The following is a 15,046-nucleotide window of genomic DNA, read 5'->3' as shown; positions in this document are numbered from 1 at the left end:
TTCATGTGGAGATTAACCACAGATATTTTATTAGGCCAGAAGGGATATCAAAAGAGTCAGGCTCCTGTTGATAGCTCCTTTAAGAGTCAAGAACTAAATAAACATGGTTTGGTGCAGGGCTCTGACCCTCGGCAACATCCTCTATTTTTGCCAACAACAGTTGGGATTTTGAGTTGCTGAATCAGGCAGACAAGGAAAGCAAATAAAGGCAGCCAGGAGCTGGATAAGCCAAAAATTATTCTTCCAGCCGATGATGCCAGAATTGGTCTTTCAATGGGTCATTCCCATATGGGAAGAACCGTCAGCCCCACGTCTGCTATGGGACTCATGTTGGCCTGGCAAAGTCAGTTGTTTCTCAGCTAATGAAACATGGGACTCAAAAGTATATAGTGGATGTTGTTGATGTTGTTCTTAACAGCCTCCTTCAAAAAAGAGGGAAGGGCATGTCTGTGTCAGGAGATCCACCAGCGTGTGGGTCTCTTGGGGGTGGCAGCAGCTCCCCCATGAGCTGCGCTGCTTCAGCTGTCACACGCCACAAGAACAGAGGCTGAACCAAATATGTGTAAAACAGAGGCAACGGCTGTATCTCTTCTTTCAACTTTATACAGCAAGTACTTTGGTTTTAGGACACAGTATACTCTGTTTTCTACCTGATATGGAATACAGGTTGATTGCTGGCCCCTCTGAGCTGCGGTTCCACTGACAGTCAGGGTAACTGATAAGGTTAGTGGCCTGAAACTGAGCAGAAGCAGCAGAAATAAAACACAGTCCCAAGGTACTAACCTTTTGCTCTGAACAGTCCAGGTTGCCTTGTTCCCTGTTTGCCTCCTTTGCCCTCTCCCCTGAGTCAGGCCCCTTGGAGAGTCACTGGGAGGCCATCGCCTCCCTCCTGCCCCGAATACACAGAAGGCAGAAACACATGAAGAGATGCAGGCATGGCTCCTATTAGCAATGAATATAAATCTCCTAAGCATTAATTTTCCTCCCCTAACCAAGAGCAGCTGATTTACCAGGGATTTTATTTGTTTCGTAACTTAATTGCTTGATACTTCAGATGTAATTACGTTAGCTACTTTTAAATGATTAAAGGGGAACAGCAGTGGAGGCTCCTCTGTAAAGTTCTTTCTCTCTCTTTCTCCCCCTTTACCACCCCTGACAGCATGTCTTTACTGAACCACAGCTGTGACCCAAACTGCGTGATCATTTTTGAAGGATACCAGCTTTTACTTCGCTCTGTCCGAGAGATCCAGATTGGTGAAGAGGTAATTAACTTGTCCTCCCTTCCATCACAGACACCTGCAACAATGACATCTCCCTAAATAAATTCCAGACTGCAGGGCCACCAGCTTAATATTTTGGTGATATATTGATGCCACTTTCTAGCACATAGCTATCAGGGGGAAAATGATAAATAGAATCATCTCTTCACACTGCCTGGGCCCCATAATCATTACTTCTCATAAATCACTAGCAGTCTTGATAAATTCTTGTTCCTCCTTTCCTCCTCTAGGCACTTAATTCTGTTTGTATTTGAACGTCTTTACCCTGATAGAAACACTTACAATATTTCTGGGTGGAATGCAGTGTTCACTAAGTCATTGCAACAATAAGCATTTGTCAGGCTGCAACCATACCGTCTGTTGTAGTAAACCTTTCATTGACAGTGAAAGTAGCAAGACAAGGTTTGTTTTCTTGTCCACTTCACTAGAAAAGACTTCAAAATATCCCTTTCAAGAGATTCCTGGTTCGATCTAAGGTATTCTTAGCTTTGTTTTTACGACAGCATTTGTATTACTTTGAAAATAACCATTTGTGGCTAGGTAAGCATTTCAAAGTAAATGTCTTTTACAGCAATGCAATATTGAATTTGCTTAGTCAGGCCTGCAAAGACATGTATATATGTAACTTTGCATGCACCAATGACCTATGCAGTTCTAGGTGTTGGTCATGTCAAAATCATGACCTAATGTAAATACAGTTCATGCCTGTGCTTCAAACTCTGGGAATATCAAGGGCATATGTATTCTAATTTAGAAGTGGTATCCCTTTTCCTCCCTATGAATTGTTTTCTTTTTTAATATATCCTTTCTCTAAGATAGTAGGCCATCAAAATAAGTAAATGGTAAAATATTTTTTTTAGGCAAAATATTGAGATTAATAAAGATTTTGTGTGTATGTATGTCTATACATATATATATACACATATATATATATACACTGTGTTAAAGCAGGTGCCCTCTTGACTTACCTGGAAATAAAAGTCTCAGTCTGAGGTACATGCTTCTTTGAATAAGGATGTGCCTAAGGAAGAAAATGGGCATAAGTAAGAAAGTAAAGATACAAAGTGAATATTAGTTTAGATCTGTTATGGGAAGAGGAAGGAAAATAAAATTATTATAAGGTTATGTACAAGTCAGCAGTTTAATATTATTTTCAACACCCAACTACTTTTCCTCTTACACAACTGCTACCGCTTTTCATTTTGTGTCTGCATGGTAGCTTTGGTACAACTTCTTTCCACACTGCCTTACTGCTTGCCTGCAGCAGGGTGAACTCAGTTTTCTTAATGGCCATGTGTTGAATGGCTATGTACACACCTATGTACATGAAACTACATTACCTGTTATGAGCTGCATTTTTACTTCTATTACTGAGGTCATGATCTGAGCTAATGGGAGAGAAAATACATGTTACAGGGAAATCTGATTGGGTTTTCTAAATAAATCGAGTTCTCTGAGGTGGTAAGATGAACACTATTTAAGTTTTCTTGTTGCCTCATGACTTGAAACAATTATAAGCAGTAGAAAACTTGCCTTATGCTGTTCAAACTTACAGTAGATTTAGATAGAATGAGATTCCCTATGTAATAGTAGACAGTAAATAAGCACTAAGATTTATTAGAGACAAGAAGCTAAGTAGCAAGTCAAACTCAGATTAGTAGAAGACGACTACAGCTTTACTATCCATACAGGAACAAACTTGATAGGGCTTCTGGACCCTTGCCAGTAAAGTATCAACCACTGCAATATGATGTGCTTACAAGGTCAGTGAGAAGTAAAAATATTTTTGCACATTTGTAGTGCTTTCTATCAGAGGTCACTACAACAATTTACTCATGTTAAGAAGTTGTTGACCACCTATAATCACAGGGAAGACAGAGACACAGGGAGTTGAGGTGACTGGCTATTGTCATCTCATGATTATATAAAGAGGGAGGCACCAGTAGACCTGATTTTGGTTGTAAAACAGAAGAAGAGATATTATTACATTGAATGTAGCTGCTGCAGTGTGATGCAGATTTATTCAGGAATAACATTTATGCCCCAACCACACTTTAGAGTGCTCATGCTATACACAGTAATTATATTTATCAAGTCAGTGATAAAAAGCATGCAAGATTATGAGAACCACAAAAAGTTTTTATGTCCTGATGGAAATGGTTTCAGGTCAGTTTTAGTCTAATGCCTAGGCCGATTTTGTTGGCTTTGTATGTTTTTAACAGGAAGTTGAGCTTTGAAATTTGTTCAAATCCTAAGGCCAAAATGTATCTCAGATAGTAGAAAATTAGGACTCCTGAGCCAGAAAATGTTTGCCTGAATCCTTATAGAATGAAAGTGCTAAATTTGATGGTGCTGTATATTTGGAAAACTAATCACTCCTAAAATCATACACAAAAGTTCTAGCCATCTAGGCCTTTTTTGTGGCAAAGGCAGTGTTGCCAGTCCTGAAGCACTAAGAAATCATGAGTCATGAATGTTACATTTTGTAGGCATTGAAAGAAGGAATTAATGTATAATTGCATGGTTTCCCAAGTTGAAGCTTTAAGAAAACAAAGTGTATTGCAGGAATCATAATAAAATACTGAGAGTTGGCAAGATGGAGAAGTGTCTGGTCCTTAAATTTTGCTTCGGAACCCAAAAGTTCAGATTTATCTTTAGGTATATTATTTGGGTTTTATACTAATGTGGTTCTATGGAATTGCATGCTCTTTGAGGGCAGAAAGTTACCATTTTAAACAAAAACGCACTACGTTCCCATTGGCTTTTGCCAATGAATGCTGTAGTTGATGTTCAACTAAAGATTATAAGAAATCAAAAATTATTCACCTAGAGATCACCAGGGCTCCTTCAGTGATAAGGTAGCCTATCAGCTAATTTCTCAAAAAGACAAGCAGCTTGCTCTGAAGAGGTCTTCGTCAGTTCCCTACCCGTAAGTAACCACTTTAAACAGCATCAAGATGTATGCTATACTTTCAATTGACTTTTTGTTAATTACTGTGTCTACCTGGTGTTTTGCAGGCAGACATGAGCTCATTTTGCCTCTTCTCCAATCAGAAGTTGTATAGCTATGGTTAGTTCAGTGTGTAGCTCAAATCAATTAGTCCTGCTGGGAGACAGGATCTATTAGCTGAGGTCCAGTTCTGCTCCAAAATGGGTGCGTGGCTTCTCATGAGCTTCAGAGTTCAGTTACAGCAAATTTGTATCTTTCTGCAGAAAGTCACATAGCAGACTGTGCTCTTACAGAGCAACTAATTTTTAAAATTTATACTAAATACAAATCATAATTTCAGATGACCAGCAATTAAATCTATCTTCATGATAGATTTCAACCAAGATATGTCATATTTCTGTTGTTATAACTCTGTGAGAAGTTTTATATCTGTGTATGTTTGACACATTACATTTTGTCACATTACTTTTTTTTTAAATCAAATTTTTCCTTGAGTTAGAAGGCATTTTGATCATATATGCCATAACAGAAAGAGCACAGACTGTTCACCACCTATATAACTCTGTCTCAGGAACTGACTTTTGTACACAACCCTCCCTAAGACCCTGAGACCCATGATTGCAAAAACAAGAGGACTCCCTTTTTTCCCTGCCATTTGCATTAAAATAATTGATTTTAAATTTCTACAGAATCCTCTGTCTAGAAATTTTGGAGCTTGTAGTCTGTTACAAAAAACATAAATTAAGTCCACTGCAGCATGGCAGTACTGGAAAATTGTGTCCGCCTCATTTCACAGATGAGGAACATGAGAAACTAACCACCATACCCATGGTTAAAGAATTTCTGTGTCAGAGTGAGAAGCAGGGCTCAGACAGTGCTGCATTTCTAAGGAGAAAGTCTTGAGAGACAATAAGTCTCACAGCTGTTAAATAATTCCCTGCCTTCCTAAATGTTATTTAATATATATTCTCCAGTTCAGGGGAAAAGATTTACTGCATTCTTTATAAGCGATGCAATAAAGAGGCAAGCTTTGGTCAGCTGAAATAATGTTTTAATTAATACCATTCATCCCACATGCAAATACCATTAAGACAACCTTTGATAAATGGGCATATTTCCTAAATATGTACAAGTCAAATGAGCCTTGCATCTAATGAAGGGATCCAAAATTAAAACAAGTGTAGGAGAGAGACTTGAATACAGAATTTTTATGTTTAAATGATTAAATGATTAGTATAGACTTAGTCACCGTTAGGTTGGTCATGTTTCTAAATATTCTAATTACATTTTCCCACTTAGCCTGCCAGCTACAAACATTTTTTCACTTAGGATTTATGGTGGCAGGACTGGGAATTTGGACTTGGGCCTGTGACAGCAAGAGAAACCCTAAGTTGTTAAAACGCTAGAAGGAGGTATTGTTGTGACGAAGCCTCCTGTCCTCCTCCTGCCCCGTCATATGCTCTGATCCCGAGCAGGTTGTTACATGACTGTTCATATCCACAACTGGTTGGGCACCTCTGAAAAAGAAATTACTGGTTTCAAACTTGTTCTTAACTTCCAAGGTTTCTGCAACGTGAATGGGGAAAAAAAAGAAGCCAAAAATTAAAAGAGAGAGGGATGAAGCCTGTAGGCTGAAGATAGATAAAGCATGTTTGATGTTTGCTATGTATTTGTTTTTCAGTATTAGAACTGAACCCTGCCCAGTGATAGATTCAACAGTAATGATAGGGTTTAAACCATTGTCTTAAGTATTTTGGCAAAGAATAGACTAATCTCACATGAATTACTTTTTCCAGAAGATTTCTACTGTCTTTCACTGTGCCTGAACTTGATTAAATCCCTTTTCCTGCTGGATGCCACCTGAACCTAAAGCCCAGTAGGACATGGCTCAGAACCAGTGATGTTTATGCAGAGGATAAGAGGCAGGGAACAAGCCAGTGTGAGGAATGATTTTGACAGAAAACACCTGTGAGTTGCAAGGAGACATGAAGATCAGAGGCTGTGATGGGAGAGCAAAACTGGGCTTGGAATGGCTGAAGGATAAGGTTAGGACTACAGCTTGACTGGAAAGTGCTTTGTGGGAAGGAAGGGAGACAGATCTTTCTTACCACACCAAGGAGGATGCAGAGCAGGACCAGCCAGGGAAAGAAATGAGGACATAGTTGGTGGGGTCACTGAAGATGATTGAAAAACCAGAATAGGGCAACAAGGAGTGTTAACTTGGGAGAGCAAGAGTGTTGGTGATCAAATATGGGGAAAAGGTGTAAGCCGAGGCACGCAGGGGAGGCAGAAGGGCAGATCTGGGACTGGCAGGATGATGAAACTGGCCTGTTGTACCAAGAATGGCTATGTAAGGAGCTAGAACTGAGGGCTGGAAACCAGGTTTAGATAACCAGGTGTGGGGAATACAACTGGAAAATGATACTCATGTCCAGGGGCAGAGAAGAGAGAGAATGAGAAGAGGGACAGATTGGAGAGAATGGGGCAGAAGAAACCAAGCTTGGGAGAAAAGAGTGGAAAAGAAAAAGGCAAAACAATTTCCATCCATTCACCGCAGAAAGCTCAGAGGGAAGCCTACAGCTCCTATGTAGATGATTAGTACAGACTGTTCTGCTGTAAACAAGCAGTGGTGAAACTAATACCCTCTCAGCTCAGGCATGCACAAGGTGGGACAGAACAACATATAGAATGGAAAATCTAACAAAGTTCTTACACTTTAACTTTTGATTATCTGTGGAACTTTAATTTGTCTCTTTCATTAATTATACTATTAATCTTCAATTATGAGACCATATTTATTTTTTTCCACAGGCTTTCTGCTTATGATCATTTTAAATACTTGACTTTGCCGTCTCAGTAGTCTTCTTTTAATACCGTCCTCCTTCAATATATAATCAAATTACACTGTAATAATAAATGAAAAAATGCAGGCATTGTTTTAGTTTCTTGTTAATTGCTCATTTATTTAGAAAGCTCACTAATTTGCAAAATGCAGGTTCTGACAATGGATTTCATAGTCATTACTACAAATTGGTCAGGTTTTCCTGTAATTTGTTTGAGTGGACTCTCATGATTTAACTGAGAACCATGTGAAAATTCTCCCAATTAGTTGAAGTGTCTAGGCTCAGGATGAAATAATGTGACCCGATTTTTTAATTTTTTTTTAGCTCTGACCTCTCTGGAGTGTTTCAAAGTCTGTTGGGTGTATAGTGTAGTCACTCAATAGCGTGTATGACTGAATGCTGGTCTGAGCTGGGCTGTTATTTTGTTATATTCTTTCCCTTATCATTAGTTTATGCCTGTGCAGCACTTTAAACATTTGAAGAACTCTACAAATGGTTAGCCCTGTAAAATTCCTTCTGGCAGGCGTCAAAGTGAACAAACTACAGACTTCTCTGTAGTTCATTGGAATTCACTCTGTACAGCATGAGGAGTTGAAAATGGCACAAATGTAAGCATTTTCTTTTATAATTTTAATGAATTTTCTTGTCAATAGTTTCAACAGCTTTGCCTGAAATGCTTTTGTGCTTCCTTGGTCACAGAGGAAACATCACAGACATACTTAAGATGGGTATGACATAGGAGGAGCTTTCCTCAGGCTCAAACATATATTTGCAAGAAAGTAGGGGCTTCCCTGAAATGAAATTTTTGGAGGTAGTTGGATGTTGTATAACACCAGTGCTAAATACACACTTAAGCTTTGGAGCTAGACAGAAAATGAGATTTCATGCACAAGGAATTCAGATATTGAGCTGCTTCTCTCTCCTTTCTCTCTCTCGCTCTCTCCTTTCTCTCTCTTTTCTTTTTTCTTTTTCTTCCAAATTAGGATGAAAAGTTGAAATAGTGATAATTTGGGGGGGATTAATAATTTCAAACAATATTGATCTGGAAATGTGAAAGTGTTTCTCTGTGGAAATTATTTTTGGCCTTTTTTTTGCCGTTTGTAAAAATAGTAAATTTCTTCTATGAAATCATCAGTTAAGATAAAATTTTATTTTATGCTGGAAAAATGTTGTATCCAAAAACGTTACCTTAGCTATACATTCACTGAATATGGAATTTTTGTACAATATATCAACTCTGGTTTTGTATGTACTGCACACAGCTCACCATCAGCTATATTGAATCACTGATGCCCACCAGTGAACGCCAAAAGCAACTGATGCGTCAGTATTGCTTTGAATGTGACTGTCTTCTCTGCCAGAATCCAGAAAAGGTAGGTTGAGTGAAGAAATTCCTTGCCAATGAAACAGAATTTTCCAAGGCCTGTCAGCAGCTTCCCTTCCTTTACGTAATACTTATCTTTTGCTACTAGTTGAATGGCCAGACTGGAGAAGAAAATTAGCTCTGCCCTCAGTGCCATTTATGTTGCTATGAAAGACAACCATAAAGGAAACAAAAGCAGGAAATGTTGACAACATGATAAGAAGAATTTCTTGCTAAAACATGCATTGTTCATAAAGCTAGGAACCACTTTCGGTTCCAAGATGTGGTTCAGATCATTTTGAGATTCAAGGACCTCTGAACATTAGAGGCAACGTGACTTTAAGCTGAAAGGAAAGGATTTTTTTTTTTCCTATTCAAAAGAATAATCTTGGAACTTTAACTGCAGCCAGTTGTCTGATGCTACAGGAAGGCTGTGCTTATTCTCATAATAATGTTAAATTAATTCTGACAAACACCTGCATCAATAATTTTCAAGAAGTAGCAGACATATTTAGCAGTTGTTAGAGAGAGTGGTGAACCTTCTTGGATGACTGTTTCTAGTTTTTAATGCTCTCTTTCACAGGTTCTTGGAGTAGCAGGTCAGTAGTTGTAGTAGATAAAATTTTGTTCAGCATGACCTTTTACTAGGGTTCAGCCTAGCCTGGTTTAATTATGTTCTGGGTTACTTCATATTTATACAGCCTGGCCAGAATAATTTGGGCTCCAAGCCTGATGAGAGATCAAATGGAATATGCAAAACGAGGCTGGCTTCATAGCAGTTTATGCACTTTGTCTCTCTAGTTATATGTACACTTGTTCTTATTTTCATAAATGCCTGTTTTGGGTGAGTCACATGCCATAGCTAAATGTGTTCCCAGTAGATTGGAAATGGTAAGAAAGGTATTGATGAAAATATGATTCCAAGGAGCATGATATGATTTATGAAATAATTGCTGTACAGCAAAAAAGAAAAAAAAAAAACAACAAAGTTTAAACTGTGTTGGGTAGGACAGTTGTGTGTGTGTAGTTTTGTTCAAGCCAAAGTACACCCATTGAATACATAATGTATCCTTGGATTAATCAGTAAGCAGTTCAAAAAAGAGAACACAGAAAAGTTTCAGGCTTATGACATAATGCTAAATTACTCCCTGTCCATGTGCAAAAGTTGTTGGCGTTCTGTGCCTGATAAAGATTGCTGCAATGTTACTCTGGAGGCAGTGAAGGGGAGTGAAGACCTCTTTTTGTCTTTCTTTTAAAGATGTTCACGCAAGTGCTGTGAAATCTTAGGTTGGTTTTGGGAAATGGCATCCCCACAGATGCAGTGACGATTAAGAAAAATAAGCAGGCTAAAGAGTCTTTAAGGATCACTTAACAGTTTGTGAAAGGGTAGACAAGTGGTGTAAAGACCATTCAGCATATGGAATGTTTTAAGAAACAAGATCCGCAGGCTGTAGTACACTTCACTGTAAGAGTCAACGTACAGCATCAAAAAACATTGTAGTGAAATTATATGTGCATATATTGATGAAAACAATAGTCTCATATATAGGTTAAAATTAATTAATGATTTTTTTCTCTTTGAAATTTTTAACTGTGGTTTGAGTTCTTATTCTATAGATCTTTTTTGCCCATTGGCAAAATTCCCTGTGGGGATGATATTGCAAAATGTTTAGAAAGCTCTGTGTGACTGCATTCTGAAATTCTGTAGTTTCCTCATTGTTGCCATGTAAAAAGGTCTGTGAAGGGCTAGGAACCTCACATCAACTTTGTTGATGTCTATGAAGAAGACATCTTTATTGTCAGCTTCAGTCTAGGATTGTTAGATATAATCTGCAGCAGTCCTCATAGTACTGCATTTCATTTCTCTGTGACAGAGATTTTATAAATGCAACTGTTTACATGACTAACTTGGAAACATAGATATCTTTTTCTTTTTTTTTTCCCTCGATCTCAGTCAGTGTTGGTAAGCTGAGAGGCATGTAACACTGCAGCTACAGTGGGAGATCATATTTTTGGAAAATCTGGGTTTTTTTAAATTACAGAATGGCTGGATTTAGATACTCAAAAGTCATCAGTTGGCAAAATTATTCAATAATATCCCTGATACTGAGGCAAATTTCCTAGACACCTTGGAAAATTTTTAAAAGGCAAAGTCTTTGTCAACAGAATAGGCAATGGCTACAACTTTGGGTCATCAAGGGTGGCAGATTCAACACTGTGATTCAATAAATATAATCAGCTAATAGTAAATTCCCATATTACAACATTGCTTTGCAAATACGATGGCTTAGTCAACAGCAATCCATCTCATAAATCTTCGTTATAGGTAAAAATGAAAATTCCAGTTTGGCTAAGAAATACTTTATGCCTTCAAGTAAGTTCTTGGGTGTTGGGGATTTTTTCAGTTGTAGTCATCTCATCAAAAAAGCTAGAATCTGTTTTCTAACAAACACTTACAGAGATCATAGCTTCTTGTTACTCCCAAATTCCAGTCTTGCTGAGTGTGCCTGCCAGCTGCTGAGCACGTACTAGGGATCAGTGAAAGCGGAGGAATCACTCCTGAGATGCACACATCAATTTACAGTAAAACTATAAGTCAAGTCATTTCCATTGTAGCTTTTATTCTACATCTTTTGTAATGTTTTAAAAGCATTCCTCAGAATCCTGTGGGAAATATACATTAAAGTTTATATGAGGGGCATATAAACCATGTATGTATTAGTACTTAGTTACATGTATGCTTATTTATTCATATTTATAAAAATACTTTGCAAGTTTCTTATCAATGAAGTTCATGTCTCCTGCTATATTTTCTAAAGGCTTGTTCATTTAGTCTTACATGCCCAAGTGAAGAAGGAAGATGGTATCAAGTTTCTATTCTCAAGCCAGTTACTGACTTCATAAGTGACCTTGGGTAATTCATTTTATTCAAGAGCAACCTTTGTGTTTCCTAAGACCCTGCCCTTATTTTTCATAATAAGTGAGAAGCTACTGTTTCAATTGGAGCTGAACAGATTTTTGACTAGAAACTAGATCAGTCTGTCTAAATCAGGGACCATTTTTGTGAATGTTCTGTGAAGCTCTGTTTTGCTCAGTTTCCTCAAATACAGCATGAAGAAGGCAATTCGTACTTTTGCTGAGTATTCTGATGTCCAAAAGATAATAAAGAAAGGTGCTGCATTTTCTAAGGTCTTTTAGCTTTAAGTGCTGGATTTGTTTTAGTGAGAATAATTCCTTGAAAATAATTCCTTGAAGTGGAATGGTTTGAGGTTTAGTTGTGTGCTTTATGCAGTTCCCATTGCCTTGTGGTATCTTAGTGCTGTGTAAAAAAGAAGAGAAAAAAAAAATTTAACCTGAGAGATATCTATATGAACAAATAATAGATTTAGCCTACAAAATGCTCCTAATTTTTCCTACCTTTAATTCGGCATCTAATCTGAGCCAGTTTTTAGCCTCCCTCCATATCCAAAGAAAAGACAAGCAGCTCATTCATACTGTCTTGCAGTAGAAATCTATGAAAACTGGAATGGATATAAGAGGTTAAAGGAATGCTTTGAAGTAAATGCCCGCACTTTAGACCGATGAAGTTGGGTGAGATAAATTATGCTGCTCCATGAAGTATATATAAACACAAAATCAAGAATCATATGATTACGTTTCTGTGCTAGCTGACATGGATAGCAGAGTGCAGTTGCAACGATGTAGGTTTCAGCACACTAACATCCAGATTGTTGGTAAAATTTGTTTATGCAGATCACTTCAAGCATTTGTCTCTGGCTGCTGCTGTAGACAAATATATCTTACAGACAGTGTCACTGCTTCTTCACTGTTATTTGTGCTAAAATTGATTAAACTCGGATAGTGATTACATCATACTACAATCACACACAAACGAATAGTGTGTCAAACGAGTAGTGTGTCAAAGTGCTCTTTTGCCATTCTAGGTTGTATGATTCTGCAAGGGCTTTTTCTAATATTTCAGAAAAAAGATTTCTAATATTTTTCTAATATTTTTCTGAAGAACTATGATTTAAGAGGCAACTTATCTATGAAGAAATAGTCTTTATTTCTCATTTACTCTAATATTTCATGTCACAGCTACATAAAATGGCAAAATTCACTCCAACACTAGCAAGAACTTTAAAATGCACAGTCATTTGGTCTTTTAAGCTAGATACAGCAACTTCATACAGCATAAGAATCTTCTCTAACCACTGCCTAAGTATACACAGTTCACTTGCACAGTTGTCCAGATCTGAGACTGTAATATGGCAAAGGCTGCATTTTCAAGTATGCTGAAACAGGCTGCAGCCCAACCACAGGGACCCAGTTGAAGTTGTTGAAGCTGAGCATCAACTTCAGCTGATGCACACTGGCACACTCAGTGTGAGCAGACACAGCCCTAGACCAAATTGAGAGGTCCATGGCTGCGCAGTCACAATTGCATTGCATATCATGAAAGCAAACATTCCTCACTGGTCACGGCTGATGAAAGGACTTCAAAGTGAATCTCTGCTTGCTATACAGTAGTAGTTTTTTATCTGCCTCTCTAACTGTGAGCACAGCCATGGAATAATCCAGGTGCATAGCTGTCGTCAAGGATGAGAAAATATGGAGGTAAACAGTGGCAACTAGCTGGACCTGTGGATCTCAAATAATTTTTGGTGCCTGGGCCCCAATGTTGGCTGCATTTTGATTCTAAGAGGTCATACCGTAATGCTGGCTGGTCCCTTTTAGCAACCAGTCAAGCAGCCTAGCTGCTGATTTGACAAGGGAAGAGTAGCAAGTGCTACTGCATCAGTGTAAACTGGTTAAGATAAGATTAAGATGAACCTTTTGGCATACAGTTACTGCCAAATTAAATGGCACTACCTACAAATCTAAACAATAATTTTAATTGGTTTTGTCCCAAGTTGAAAAAAACAAAAATCAGTAACTAAAAGAGGGGAAAAAAACAGGTCTTTCTAAAAGTCACACATAGAATATTTCCTGACTGTCAGTACAAGTTATTGCTACTGTCATGTCTTCAGTTCATTGTATCTCTGACAGCTTTATACATTATTATTTGCTCCATTTTAAGATCAATCTCCACTGTAATTCAGAAATGTGTGCTGAACTCTTCGCAACGTGTTACCATTCCAGCACGTAAAGGCCCCTTACATTAATTATAATTAAAGATAGGATTACATTGATGACAAATATTTTAAATGGAGAACAGTTTTTTCCACAGTCATGAGCCAGAGTATTGTTCATGTTCTACATTTTCAGCCAAGGATTTCAGGGAGATTTGTGCTTATAGAATCACTTTGTTATGAGTCGTCTTTGTCCTTTGGAGCCAGGATTTAATATTTTAGTCTAGCTTGGTTTTTGGAAGGCTTTTATTTATTACAAGGTCAAAAGCAATAGGTTTGAATCTGAATCATTTTTATATTTGGCCAGTATTTGATAGTTGCCAAAGCTAATAATAACTTAATGCCAGTAAGTACGTTATTCCTTTAATCAGTTTATTGCTTTGCTTAGTGCTTACTTATATTGCATCCTGAGTTTTGGTAGAGAACATCACAAGTCCAGTTTCCAACTCAAGGACTCTCAAAATTAGCTCACCTGAACAGCAGCCAAGCCATCTACATCTACATAAAAATGTCACCTGCAATTCTTTAGCTGGTATTGCACTTCCATACATCCACCAGCTCTTTTATAAAAAAAGCACTGAATAAGTTCCTGAACCTGCTAGAAGTTTTGACATTCTTTTCCTATCTTAGGAGACAACACAACTGTCGTTTAGGAATTTAATCAAATGTAAATGGTCTTCTACATAAGTTCATCAAATTTGTTGGTAGAGCATATGTCCATGGTTGATTTGCCTCACCGAGGTTTCTGAGAGATGCTTGAATATGGCCAAGGATAGAATTTACACGTTTTCACCTTTGATCTTCATGCTTGGTGTCAGCAATACCATTGAAGAACATGTGCTTATATGACAGAGGCATTGTTACATGAAAAATATTATTATTATTGACTGTTGTTTTGAATTAGCATACAAAGGCTTCATGTAAGATCACTGTACTGGTGTTAGTACAAAAATATCACCCCTCCCTCAGGGAGCATATATTTAGGACACAGGAAATACAAAATTATATGTCAAGAAGTGCCTTTTTAAACTGCTGAATTGTCAAGTTCCAGAAGTTTGTGTCCTAGTTTCCCCAATATTTGTTTATTTTCAGGCATTTACATTCTCACTAAGTTTTCCAAGTACAGTATGAAAGATGAGATCTCCAAATTAATTCAAAAGATGAAGCCTGGGAAGCAAGGATTAAATAGGATCGTTGAAAACAAGTCTGTTCATACAGCTAACTGAACATAAAATCCCTTGATCAAAGCAAAGAATAAAGTAGGAGCATCTGTATCTCTAGTCATGATTCTAAGGTACTTGCTAAGCACTAAGGTACTAAGGGTATGTTAAAAAAAAAAAAAAAAAGATCAGGACTTTGTTCCAATAAAATGCTGGTTTAATCCATTTCCTATCAAAAGATAGAGTTTGCAATAGTTTATCTTAGAAATCGTCTGTTCATTCCTCATCTTCTTTTTATTATTTTGCCACTAGAACTGC

General features: G+C 37.6%; 1 protein-coding gene across 6 annotated transcripts in view; it reads left to right on the top strand.

Annotated features, from left to right (window-relative positions):
- Window positions 1–15,046, top strand: part of SMYD3 (SET and MYND domain containing 3) — a 424,609-nt gene that overhangs the window by 340,345 nt on the left and 69,218 nt on the right. For 5 of the 6 annotated variants that reach the window (XM_072856509.1, XM_072856505.1, XM_072856507.1 and 2 more), the window contains exons 7-8: window positions 1,160–1,262; window positions 8,336–8,446. In XM_072856509.1, the coding sequence (XP_072712610.1) occupies window positions 1,160–1,262; window positions 8,336–8,446 (214 nt within the window). The remainder of the gene's footprint in view (window positions 1–1,159; window positions 1,263–8,335; window positions 8,447–15,046) is intronic. The other variant, XM_072856508.1, reaches the window with a different exon arrangement.

Source organism: Ciconia boyciana, chromosome 3 (genome assembly GCF_034638445.1).
Source record: "Ciconia boyciana chromosome 3, ASM3463844v1, whole genome shotgun sequence".
In the NCBI taxonomy this organism is placed as follows: domain Eukaryota; kingdom Metazoa; phylum Chordata; class Aves; order Ciconiiformes; family Ciconiidae; genus Ciconia; species Ciconia boyciana.
The sequence above is the reverse complement of the archived record's forward strand: the minus strand, read 5'-3'. Positions and strand labels throughout refer to the sequence as shown.